General features: G+C 17.1%; 2 protein-coding genes across 2 annotated transcripts, besides 26 other annotated features; both read right to left on the bottom strand. All coding sequences in view use genetic code 6, as the record gives it.

Annotated features, from left to right (window-relative positions):
• Positions 1 to 751: 751 nt before the first annotated feature.
• Positions 752 to 3,210, bottom strand: IMG5_014070 (hypothetical protein; the record flags this gene model as incomplete). Its single annotated transcript, XM_004039634.1, has 8 exons — positions 752 to 1,384; positions 1,430 to 1,804; positions 1,845 to 1,891; positions 2,259 to 2,545; positions 2,603 to 2,636; positions 2,788 to 2,903; positions 3,043 to 3,091; positions 3,162 to 3,210. 8 exons carry the CDS (start codon positions 3,208 to 3,210, stop codon positions 752 to 754), a joined length of 1,590 nt encoding a protein of 529 aa, XP_004039682.1.
• Positions 2,652 to 2,723: a microsatellite.
• Positions 2,687 to 2,751: a microsatellite.
• A 161-nt stretch (positions 3,211 to 3,371) lies between the features above and the next one.
• Positions 3,372 to 3,415: a microsatellite.
• Positions 3,416 to 6,350: 2,935 nt separating this feature from the next.
• Positions 6,351 to 6,400: a microsatellite.
• Positions 6,401 to 6,748: 348 nt separating this feature from the next.
• Positions 6,749 to 6,840: a microsatellite.
• Positions 6,754 to 6,788: a microsatellite.
• Positions 6,786 to 6,837: a microsatellite.
• A 639-nt stretch (positions 6,841 to 7,479) lies between the features above and the next one.
• Positions 7,480 to 7,558: a microsatellite.
• Positions 7,559 to 7,704: 146 nt separating this feature from the next.
• Positions 7,705 to 7,740: a microsatellite.
• Positions 7,741 to 8,043: 303 nt separating this feature from the next.
• On the bottom strand, positions 8,044 to 9,477 carry IMG5_014060 (major facilitator superfamily protein, putative; the record flags this gene model as incomplete). Its single annotated transcript, XM_004039633.1, has 2 exons — positions 8,044 to 8,609; positions 8,712 to 9,477. The coding sequence occupies 2 exons, from the start codon at positions 9,475 to 9,477 to the stop codon at positions 8,044 to 8,046; spliced, it is 1,332 nt and encodes a 443-aa protein (XP_004039681.1).
• A 34-nt stretch (positions 9,478 to 9,511) lies between these two features.
• Positions 9,512 to 9,551: a microsatellite.
• Positions 9,514 to 9,548: a microsatellite.
• Positions 9,541 to 9,583: a microsatellite.
• Positions 9,541 to 9,641: a microsatellite.
• Positions 9,544 to 9,641: a microsatellite.
• Positions 9,642 to 9,657: 16 nt separating this feature from the next.
• Positions 9,658 to 9,688: a microsatellite.
• Positions 9,689 to 10,035: 347 nt separating this feature from the next.
• Positions 10,036 to 10,091: a microsatellite.
• Positions 10,050 to 10,089: a microsatellite.
• A 102-nt stretch (positions 10,092 to 10,193) lies between the features above and the next one.
• Positions 10,194 to 10,224: a microsatellite.
• An 89-nt stretch (positions 10,225 to 10,313) lies between these two features.
• Positions 10,314 to 10,386: a microsatellite.
• Positions 10,366 to 10,442: a microsatellite.
• Positions 10,369 to 10,520: a microsatellite.
• Positions 10,375 to 10,502: a microsatellite.
• Positions 10,390 to 10,520: a microsatellite.
• Positions 10,393 to 10,469: a microsatellite.
• Positions 10,402 to 10,519: a microsatellite.
• A 234-nt stretch (positions 10,521 to 10,754) lies between the features above and the next one.
• Positions 10,755 to 10,798: a microsatellite.
• Between the last annotated feature and the right edge of the window lie 2,016 nt (positions 10,799 to 12,814).

The following is a 12,814-nucleotide window of genomic DNA, read 5'->3' as shown; positions in this document are numbered from 1 at the left end:
TAAGAGAATTTTATTTTAAAAATTTATGAATTAAAAAAGATTATTTTATGAAATATATTTAAATTATAAGAAAATATATAAAATAAGGTAATATTATATATTTTTATAATTTTCAAAAATGAAAATAGTTATTAATTTTATTATTTTAATAAAATAAAAAGTAAATTAATTAATATTTTTGAATAAAGAAAATATAAAAAAAAAAATATATTTTCCATTAAATTTTATAAATAAGAACTAAAAAAAAATAACTAATATAGATTTAAAAAAAATTATCATCAGCTTTATTATTAAACCAACTCTTCATCATCATTATTATTAAAAGCATCATTCTCATCTTTCGTATCTATATTATTTCCACTCACAACTTCACCATTATTATTATCTTATACATCTTTACTATCTTTATTTCCTTTATTATTATTATTTTGTTATCCGTAATCTTTCTTTTCATCATAAGCTTCCTAATTTAATTAAATATCATCTTTTTTTTTACTTATCCCCAATTCATTATTTCCCCTTCCTTTATTATTCTAAAACTACCCTTATTTAACTTTCAAATATTTCATTTAAACATTTTTATATTTATCAAAAGCTGATTAAAATTAATAAGATCCTGGTCCTGGAGCCGAATTTTTATTAAAATCAATTCTATTTCCATATCCAAAGCCTATTTTTGCATATCTTTAAGGTAACACCAGATTTGTATTAATATTATAAGTATTACTAGCTGGCACATTTTTTTTATCAATCAATTCGAATTTCCCTGCTAGAGAAAAACCAGTATGTTTATTTTTCCCGAATAAAGTTACTTAAGAATATTAATCAGGTCCTGGTATATCCTTAGCATTTTCAGGATCTGCCTATTTAAGTCCTGGAATGTAAACTTTTTTATAACATTCACGGCTTACTCCAAATGTTATCCCTTTGTTTTTTTTATTTTAGTTTTATTTTGTTTAATCTTCATCATATTGACCAGGAGAAGGATTTTATTTAGCGTTTTTTAATACATAGTCTGGTAATATAGATTTATTACCATAACCTATAGAAGGTCCTTTTCTTTTTTTTTTTTCTTTTTTAAACCAAATAATATTTTTTTGTTTTTTTACTTTTATGAATTATCAAATATAGATGGTAGACAAACTACTGAATCATTTCCTGTATTTAATTAATCAGTTTTTACTGCAAATCTTTTCTCTTTTGGAAATGAAACATATTAAATGGAATGCTGGAGGGAAGACGCAGACTAATAATGAGATATTCCATATCCATATATTTATTTAGATTAATCTAAAATAGAGTTTTATATTAAATGAGAGTATTCTGCTTTTATTTTTGGCAAAATAGAGGATTAATCATTATTTATTTTTTTTTATAATGAATTCTTTTTTTAAATAAGAAAAAAAAAAAAAAAAATTAATTTTTTTACTTATGATGATTATTTAGAGTTTTCTTGTCTATTTTAATTTTTTTAGTGTTCAGGTTCAGGTGCTTCTTCGGCCTTTTGGTTAGAGTTTAAAAGCAAAGAAATATTTATTTCGAGTATATTTTAGTCATTTTATTAAAGGATTATTTTTTTTTAATTTTCTAAATCTATTTATATGGTTTCTATTATAATTAAGTCACTTTTAGCTATTTATTCTTAGTCATCAGATTTTTGTATTAATAAAAACTCGATTATATCGTCATATTTTATGTTTTAGAATTCGAAGAATTCATTTAGTTTTATTTCACTATCGGTATTTATTGTTAATTCTTAAGATTCTTTTATTTAGTCTTGGAATTTTAATTATAAAATGCATAGCTTTTTGTTTGTTTATTTTAATAATATTTTTTGTTTTTACTTTGTTTTCATATTATTATTCGAGCTATTAAAATTGTAAATTTTAAACTTTTATAGTTAAATTATATAATTTATTTTCCATTTTTATTTTTATGAGTATAATTATTATTATTTTCTTATATTTTTATTTATTTAATTAAAAAAAAATTAAAAAATATAATAATATAACGTTTTTAATATTAATTAATGATTATAAATAATAAATCAGATTCATTTTTTTACAAAAGTAAAAAAAACAAGAATTCTTAATTATTTTATTCAACACATACAACTTTTATTTTAATTTGATTTTATTTTAATATTAAAATTTCCTTGTTATTTTTATTATTTAGTAAACTATATTTCTTTATAAAATAAAAATATGATAATATATATAGTATTTATAAAAACTAAAAATATAGAAGAAAAAAAATACCATTTAATAATTTTTCAAAAGTTTAATCAACATTATTAGATGTTAGAGCTGAAGTTTCCTCAAAAAACATTTTATGTTCTAAAGATATATTTTTAGCATCTTCTTTACTAACTTTTCGAAAAGAAGGATTATTTTAAACTAAGTCTAATTTGTTTCCAACTAACATTATTATAATATCTGAACTTGATTAATTTTTTATTTCATCTATCCATTTTTGAACTGAATTAAAAGTATTTTCTTTAGTGATATCATAAACAAGTAATGCACCTAATGCTTTTCTATAATGACTTAAATTTAATATGGAAAATTATTTGTAATAAAAATATTATAAATAATAAAATTACAAACTAGTTATAGATCTATATCTTTCTTAACCAGCTTTAAAAAATAAAAATATATAAATATATATATATATATATATATATATATATATATATTATTATGTATATATTTATTTATTATATAATTTTTTAATATGTATTTTTAATTATATTTATATATACTTTTTTATTTAATTAATTTTTTTTACCTGTATCCCAAAATTATACCTTTATTATTTTTCCATCTTTTAATTAAATTGTTTTTGCTTAAAATTCAACTCCTATTGTTGGCGCCACACTACAAGCTAAATTATTTTTTATAAATCTTTTTTATTATATAATAAATATTTACATTATTTATTTTTTTGGATATTTTTTATATATGTATTTTTCAAATAAACAATAATATATATTTTCATTTATTTAATATTATTTTTTCTTATTTATAATAATATAAATTAAACCTTTTCAATAAATGCGTTTTTCCCACATTTGTATCTCCCACTAGAACAACTTTATATTAAATATTAATATAAAATACAGCAAAAAAAAAAATGAATTTATCTATTTTTAAAAAATAAACTTTTATATGTATCTTCAAAAGCTGCATTTTCGTCTACATATTTATTCATTTTTTTATTACTATAAATATATTATATTGATATTGTGTTTTTAATAATTTTATTTATATGTAAAAATATTATTTTATATTTTATTATTATTTTTAAATTAAACTTATAATAAAAAAAATGTTATTATTAATAAATATATTAATTATTTAAACTCTGTATTATAAATTAAATAAAAAAATATGCTAAATTATTAATATAAAAATATAATTTATTTATCTATATTTGTATTCGCAAATATTTACTATAACACATATATTATTATTTATAAAATTTTAATAATTTTTATACATAATTTTTTTTTTTTTTATATAAAACCAAAATTTTTAAATTATTATATATAATTAAATATATTAATATATATATTCAATTAAAATTTTGAAAACTTTAATTTTCTTAAATAAGTCCTTCAACCTTAAATTCTTATATAATTTTTTAAATATCTTATATTTCAAACTTAGATTATCTCATATATAAATTTATTCGATTAAGAGTATCGATATTTTCCTTATTTTTAGTAATTTATTTATAAGCAGAATTTTTTTTTTTCTTTTTTTATATATTTTCTATTTATTTTTATTCTAATAAATTATCTATTTCTAATAATCTAACACTTAATATTTCGATTTAACTATTAAAATTAATGCTTTAACCGCATTTATTTTTATAAGGTAAATAATAAAAAACACATGGGGCAATTAAACAAGGACTAATTTAAAAAAAATAATAAAAAAATAAGAATATTTCCCCTTATATATTATTCCCTTCAAATTTATTTTCTATACAAAAAACACAATTTTAAAATACAAAGCTTCTTAATAAATCCATTAAAATTTATAGAAAAATAGTCAAAAAAGTTGCTATTTACATATATATTAATTATTTTTTTATTTATTCGACTACCCCAATATTTTATGAATATATAGAGTCTTATTAATCTGTTTTAAAATTATTTATTTTTTAAATTGAAAGTGTTCCAAAAATTAAACAATTTAAGGCAAATAAAAACATTAAAATCATTGGAAAAAGATACGCAAAAGAAAACCATTATTTACAATTTAAAAGAATAACATCAAAAATAGTCAACAATAAAAGCATAAACGAAAAAAAAATTGAGATTATAATTAAAAATATTATTATTTTTCTTTATTTTTATTTATTATAAAATGTGTATGTATATATTTGAAAACAACTTAAAGATATAATCCCAAATGTTAAAGCCTAAAAATATAAAGATGCTATTATTAATTTATTGTCTTTATATATTATGTTCTATATGATTTAAATTAATGATTAAATTTTGCTAGTTGCTAATGGGATTTATTCAAAACTTAAAACCTTTCCAGTATGATGGATTATCTTGTTTATTACATACAATATATATATTAGAACTATGAGAGAATATATAGATAATAGAGATTATAGTATACATGAAATGTTTGAATTTGTACATTGTTTTATTATTTCGATTTGCATTTATTTATTTTTTACATAAAATTTATTTATTATATTAGATTATATTATATTTAATTTATTTTTTATTTTTATTAACAAAAAAATTCATTATTGTTAATTAATTAAACTTCTTATTTATTCTAATAAATTCTATATATTTTCATTTAATTAGACTAAGTTTTATTATATATTCTAATATTTATATAAATTAGATAAATATATGTTATATATATATATATATATATTTACTTTTATTTTTTATGTATTAAACTCTTATTTTTTACTTAATTATTTTATTTTAATATCTTCTTTTAAAGTTTAAATATATTTATTTTGTTATAATTTGCTATTTAATACTTAATTTTTTGGACTATCTGTTTCTTAAGAATCATTATCAGTATTTAAAGAAATAAGTTTTTCCAAATACTAATTACTTGATCCTAATATTATATTATTTTAATTACAATTTTTTGCTTTTTTTATTAATTTTTTTATCTAAATTTTATAATAAATATTATTATTTATTATTATTAATATTTTACTTACTGCTTATATATTCTACTTGTTTTTTTTATATCTATCATATGCAGTTTTTTTAATTTTTTAATGTATATGAGGAAATTATTATTGGACTAAATTAATATAATACTAACTAGAAAGTTGAAATAATTCGCAATTAGTTTCTGCAATACATGTATACTAACGCTTTTATTGATATATGATTTCTATTTCTCCAAAATAAGAACCACTAATCATTGTTTTAAATTAAATTTCTTTCTTTTTTTTTTTTTTTTTCTTAAATTATTATTATAATTTAAATCTAATAATAATACATTATAATCATTATTTAAATTATCTTTAAATATTTTTTTTTAGAAACTAACTCTTCCACTTTTAATTAAAAACACTAATAAAAATGTAAGATTAAATTATTAAAATAAAAAATAATAATTATAATATATTATATTATATTTAAAAATAAATTAAAACACTAAATAGGCTCTTATCCTTAACTCCAGATGATTTCTCCTTTTTCATATTTAACAGGCATTAAAAAAGGTACTATTTTAGCCACAAAATTCTAATCATCAGCTGTATTAAATAAATGGAAACTTTTCATAACTTAATTGTGCATATTCATACAGATTTCATATCTTAATCCTATAGGTAATTAATCATAAATATCATTCTAGTTTGACCATTAAAAACAGTTTTTATCCATACTATATTATATATAATCCCTTAGTTTTTTTTTCAAGGAAATCCCTATATTCATTTCGTTACAAAAATTGTTTATTGTAAGTATTTTTTTTTAAAGTTTATTGTCTTTAAAGTCCATTAATTATAAGATAGACATTAAAATACCTATCAAAATTGAATAGAAACCCACACCGAGAAACATTAATATTATTGTAATTATTATTTCGGTTTTTGTATAAGAAATTATATCTCCATATCCTAGTGTAGTTATAGTCGTAAATACATAATACATAGAAGTTAAATATATATTTATATTGGACATTTCTGCAATTTTTTTCTTATAAATCCATGTTTATTCGGAAAAATCGAAAAAAAATGTTTAAAAAAACCATATACAAGTAATATAATGAATAAGTACAAAAAATTGAAAAAATAAAGTAAATAATCTAACAAATCCAGTGTTTAAAGATAAATAATTTAAAATTAAATTATTATTAAAATATTTGTTAATTTTACAAAATTTAGTTATTTTAAAAATATTAAATAAACGTGGTAATCGAGAAACATTGAAAATTTTAAAAGTATTTTCTTAATAATTTTACAATTTTAAAATACAATATATTAAATAATGAAAAGGAAAGCAAGACAAAAAATCAACCAAAAACCAGCCTTTAAAATAATTTAAAAGAACTAGTTTTACATTTGAAACTAAATAATTATCGTCATCGTAAAATGTAGTAAACATGTTTATTAGTAAATCTAACCAATATAAATAATCAAAAACTTATTGAATATAATAAATGAATAAAGTTTAATCATCTTATAAAAATGAAAATATATATGGATGCATTGTTACAGAATATAAAATTAAGATTATCTGTAATATTATTAATATTATATATATATATATATATATATATATATATTTATTTATTTATTTATTTATTTATTTATTTATTTATTTATTTATATATTATACTTAAATTGGTTACCATATCTTGAAAAATCTCCAATTCGGATTTAATAGAATAAACGGAAGTCTTTTTTTTTATTTCTTATTTTACAAACTACATTTACTTAATGGAAAAAGTAATTTTTTTAAAGTAGGCCTATTTTTTGTTGCTACATCAACTAAATTTGGAGAAGTTCCATAATTTCTTATATTTTTACTTATTCTATTTAGTCTTGTTATTGTTTTGATTTTAGAATATGATCTTTTGAATATTTATTGGATTATTTCTGGCGTCAAAGTTTTTTTTTGTCTTTCTTTATTTTTTGATTATACTTATTTAATTAATCTAATTATACTAAATTGACCTTATTTTTTATTAACTTTTAGTGTTTTAATTTATATTTTACTGAGATCGCGATTTATTGTACAATTAGAATCTTAAGTAGTTTTAAATTAAAGTTTACTTATGTTATTTTTTATGATATTCTGTTTTGTATTGTTTTTATATCAAAATATTTATTTATTTTACTTTAATTTATTTGGAAATTTAAATATTTTAATTTTCTGAACCAATTTATTGATTATTTTTTGTTTCTAACTTAAATTAATATTTTTTATTTATTTTAGTTTTTATATTATTTACTTCTTAAATATTTGTTGATATATATTATTATTTATTTTATTATTATTCCATTTTTTTTTTAATTATTTAGTATTTTTTATATTAAATATTATTTTATTTTAATAAAACTAAAATAATATTATTGTAGAAAAATTAATAATTTTATATATACATATGATTTAAATAGTAACCCTAAATATAAAAAAAGAATTTTTACATTGTATACATATTTATTTATTTAATTTTTATATGTAAATAAGAGTATATTTATTTTTATATTTTTAATTTTAATATTTTTATATTTATATTAATATTTGAATATAATAATTATTTTTTATAAAAAAGTTATTTATTATCTTATAAATATAATTTATTTACATATATAAAAACTATAATATTTACAAATACTTAATAAATATTTTTTATTTATTTAGTAAATAAGAATTAAATTAGTTTATTTTAACATAATATATTAAATTATTATATATATTCTTAATATACAAATTCAATATATTTAATAAATACAAATAAAAAAAATATTATATAATTTAACATTATTTAACAAACATATATAAAAAAAATTTATTAAATAAAATAAAAAAAAATGTCATCTATAAATCTAAATACCACCAATTTTTTTAATCAAAACATTACTAAATAATATGACAATTCCCAATATATGTAGAACCTCATCAAACGTAAAAAATTTATTTAAAAAAAAAGCCAAGACTTAAACAAAAATAACTCCTCCAAAAAAGGCCGTAGACTTAACCGAAAGTAACTTAGATCCTATATCGACCCCGAAAATTCCCATAAGGACTGGTCCGCTAATGGTTTATAATCCATTCAGTACAAATCCAATAGTTATATACCAAAAAAAGAGTAAAAATTTAAATGTGGAAATAAATGGCATTGTAAAAGTTAGTAAACCTATACATGTTTATATTAAAATAAAACAGTATTTAAAATGGAACTTATCTATTAAATAACCGAAAATTAAATTTGCAAGACCTCCTATTATTTAATTAAAAAGAAGAATAAAAGTTAGAAATTAATCATCTTTTATTTTATTTTAACCGTATATTTTAAAATTTAATTATAAATATCCTATATACATAGCATCGAGGAAATTAAATGTATAAAAAACTAAAAAAGGTGTTGAAAAAAGACAATCTTTGACACTTTTTTGCTATTTTTATTAATTATTATCCTGAATAATATTATTATTAACATCTTCATTATTTATTTATTTTTAATCTTAATTTTAAGAAACACCTGTAATTATTTAACTTTTAGTCTATCCACTTTCTTGCATATTGTTTTATTCTTCTCTATCGAATTATTCATATTATTGCATTTATATTCTTTTATGTATTTTTAAAGAGCCTGGTATTATTAAAAAAGAGTAAAAAATACCCATTTAAATTAATGCAAGAGGAACTTTTTTGCTTATTTCTTAAGAAAAAAAACGCACTTCATTTTCTCCTTCCTTTTTTATAATTTCAGCTAAACCGTTTTGGGAGTTTATTAAATAAGTAAATAGAAAAATTGAAAATAAAGCAGATATACTTAAGCAAAATAAACACATTCCAGTTATTTTTCCAGAGTCTTTTTTATCAAATTAGCTCCAGGCGCAATTTAAGATTGGAATAGCGGTCATACAATATGATACAGAGGCAAATACATTATAAAATATGAAAAAATAAATGTATTTTTAACATATTGCACTAGCTAAGACGCACAAAATATATAAAATTGCACATGTTCGGATTAGGCGTTCAAAACCAACTTTTTAGGCTATATTTACAGCAAATAAAGCTACTAATCCTATTAATAAAAAGGCCATTCCGAATGCCATTTAGGCGAATTAAACTGTAAAGTTTTTATCATAATGGAAAAAATATGAATAAAAATATACATTAATAGAACTCCAAGCAAGAATACCACCTGAACCTAAATTAAACAAAAAAGCACCAGATAAAGTTGATTTTGCTTGATTTGAATTTGTTAAAATATTTAATTTTTGTAATAATATATTCATATAAATATTATTTCTATATTATTATTGTTATAACTATTTTTGTTTTTGTTTTTGTTTTTGTTTTTATTTTTATTATTATTATTATAATTATTATGATTATGATTATAGTTATTTTTATATAATTTATTTTTTTATTTTATATTTAAAATTATTTATTTTTTTATGATAAAATAAAAATGATTTATAAATTTATTTTTATACATTTATTTTTTTAATACTTATATAATATTATATTTTTATTTATTAAATATAATATTTTTTTTAACAAAAAAATAAATTTTAAAATTTCTTTTTTATATTAAAAATATAAATTTATTCTTTTTTTTTAATTATAAAATATTTATTTTATTTTTTAAAAAATAAAAATATATATATATATAGAAAATATTTTTTTTTTAATAAAAAAAAAATCATTTAAAAATAATTTTAAATTTCTTTTATTTTTTTTTAATATTTTATAAATATAATTTGTAAAATTAAATATGAATAATTTCAATTATTAAAATATATATATTTTTTGAAACTTTCATAAAATAAAAAACTAAAATTTTTAAATTTTTTTAATAAAATAAAATATTTAAAAAATAATTTTAATATTTTAAAAAAATAATTAAAAAAGCAATAAAAAGAAAATAAATTAATTAAATATTAAATCGTAAATATTCTGTAAGATTATAAACAAATTGTGTATAATATAATAAAAAATTAGGCCTTATTAAATTAAAAAAATAAATATAAAAAAATAAAAAATAGAAAAGATCTTAAAACAAAAACAATAAAATTTTTATAAATAGATTTATTAAGAAAATAAAATATTATAATGAAATATAAAAATAATAAAAAAAAGAAAAAAATATATATTTATATAATTATAAAAAAAATAAATAAATATATATATATATATAATTAATATTTTATATATATATATATTTTTATATATTATTATTATTTATATATATATATATTTTATATTTTTTTATACATTTATTTTAAATATATTATTTTTTTATATTTACATTTATTTTTATTTTATTTTATATTTAAAAATTATATTTTAAATATAAATCTTTTTATTTATATAATTTTTTTTTTATTATTAAATTTAATTTAAATTTAATTTTTTATATTATAATAATTAAAATAAATGTATTTAATTATACAATTTTTTAATATATTGAAATTAAATTAATTTTTTATATTAAATTTTATTGCTGAATTCTTTAGAATCTTTTTAAAAATAGACTCTTTCAAAATCATTTTTTTTTAATAATAATATATTTTTATATATTATTTTTTATATATATATTTCATTATTATTATTAAATAAAAAAATAAAAAATATTAATAAAGTATAACCTATATATATATATATATTTATAAATCATTTTCCTATAAGAGGTTATTAAATTAACGATTCTTATTCTTCTTCTAAATTATCTTTGGGTATATTTCCTATAGTTTCCCTTAGTTTTCCCATAATTGGAATTCCTAAAAAGAACAACAAAGAAAGTGGTACAAATGGGCTTATATTAAGTGTATCAATTATCATCGTAAATGGCTAAACTAGCATAACTACCACATCCATACAAAACCCGAAATATCCAAAAGCAAAATGTCTTACCACTGTAGGATAAATTTCATATACATAAACATTTAACATACAATTTGCGGCACAAATAACTATTCTTAAAAGAAGAATTCCTCCCATAGTCAAGCTTTTGAATAAAAAGACTTTTTTATTTACATATTAAAAGACTAAAAAAGCTAGATTAACGATACCTCCAAACCACAGGACTCCTTTAAAAATGCTTTTTCTGGGATAACTTAATATCAAATAACCTGCAAAAAAATAAGATATAAGCTCACTTAAACCCATAGCAGCTATATTTGCGTATAGATTTCCCTCGAAAGTATATATTTCGAAAACACTCAAGAAATACGTAAATCGTATTAAACACCATATATAAGTTAAAATAAAAGTCCTTGAACGAATAGATTTATATGAAAATAAAGCCGAATATGAAAAAGTTTTAAACTAGAAATTATTATTATTCTAATTTCCGAGAAGTTTTACTATTTTTTCACTTTTTTATATTTATTTAACTTCTTCTTATAATAAGAAATCTTCGGGAATTTACCTTTTGTTAAATTGGGCGATTTCCAGTAATGTTTTTTTTGCATTTTCAAATTATTTCTTCACTACGAAAAAACGAGGACTTTCTACAAAATACCTGATTTAAAAAAGAAGGAAAAATAAAGGTATTGCAGTGAGAAAAACTAAAATAAATTGCCATCCGCTATTACTATAGGCCAATTAGCAAATTATTATGAGACCGAAACCCCTTCCTATATGTAAAAAAACTGGAGAAAGCTATCTAAGGTTCTCACTGGAGATTTCGCAAGTGTAAATTATGGAAGAATTAAAAAATACACGACAACCAAAGCCAAACCAAAAAGTGCAAAAGTAAAACATATAAATATTTATGCTGAAATAACTCACTATGCAGCTTATAATCATTAATAAAATACCTTCTTATATTGGTTTTCGTCTACCTCTTCTTTCCATTAACTCGCCATATATTAAACTACCAAAACAACCACCTAAAAGTAAAGAAATACTGCATAATATTTCAAATTATTCATCTTCGCAGATTAAATTAAATGTATATATAAGAGATTTTAAATTGTTTTTTTTAGGAACGTAATAATTTAAGGAAGAATCAGTACATGCTTATTTTCGAGTACATTTAATTGAGTTTTAAAAAGTTTCTGAATCTTTTTTATAACATTGAATTTCTGGCTAAATAAACATTAATGGATAACCCATTTAAAAAAAAGATATAACACAGCAAATTAAAGAAAGCCAAAAAATTGTTTTGGCTTGATATTTATGGCCGTTACCACAAAGTTATAGGGCAATTTCAGAAGATACAGTATATTTGGATATTGTGCTTTTGTTTTTTTTCTATTATTCAAGATAATATGAATCTTTTTGCATATATAAATTTTATTTATTAAGTATTATTTTAATAAAATTTATAACAATACATAATATAAATAAAAACTTATGTATATAGATATAATATATAAATATTTAATTATATTATTATTTTATTTTTTAAATATATTTTGTATATTTTAATTTATTTTTTTAATTATGCGATGCTATTTTTTATTTTTTTAATATTGTTAGTATGTTAATATATATTTTTTATATTAAGTTTATTATGTTATGATATTTTTAAATTTTTATAAAATTTTAAAAATAAAATTTATTAAATTTATAAGAATTTTTAAGCAAATTAAAAACAAAACTTTATTTATTTTAATTTTTTCA

This window comes from Ichthyophthirius multifiliis, assembly GCF_000220395.1.
Source record: "Ichthyophthirius multifiliis unplaced genomic scaffold scaff_1120509249582, whole genome shotgun sequence".
NCBI classification, from domain to species: domain Eukaryota; phylum Ciliophora; class Oligohymenophorea; order Hymenostomatida; genus Ichthyophthirius; species Ichthyophthirius multifiliis.
The sequence above is the reverse complement of the archived record's forward strand: the minus strand, read 5'-3'. Positions and strand labels throughout refer to the sequence as shown.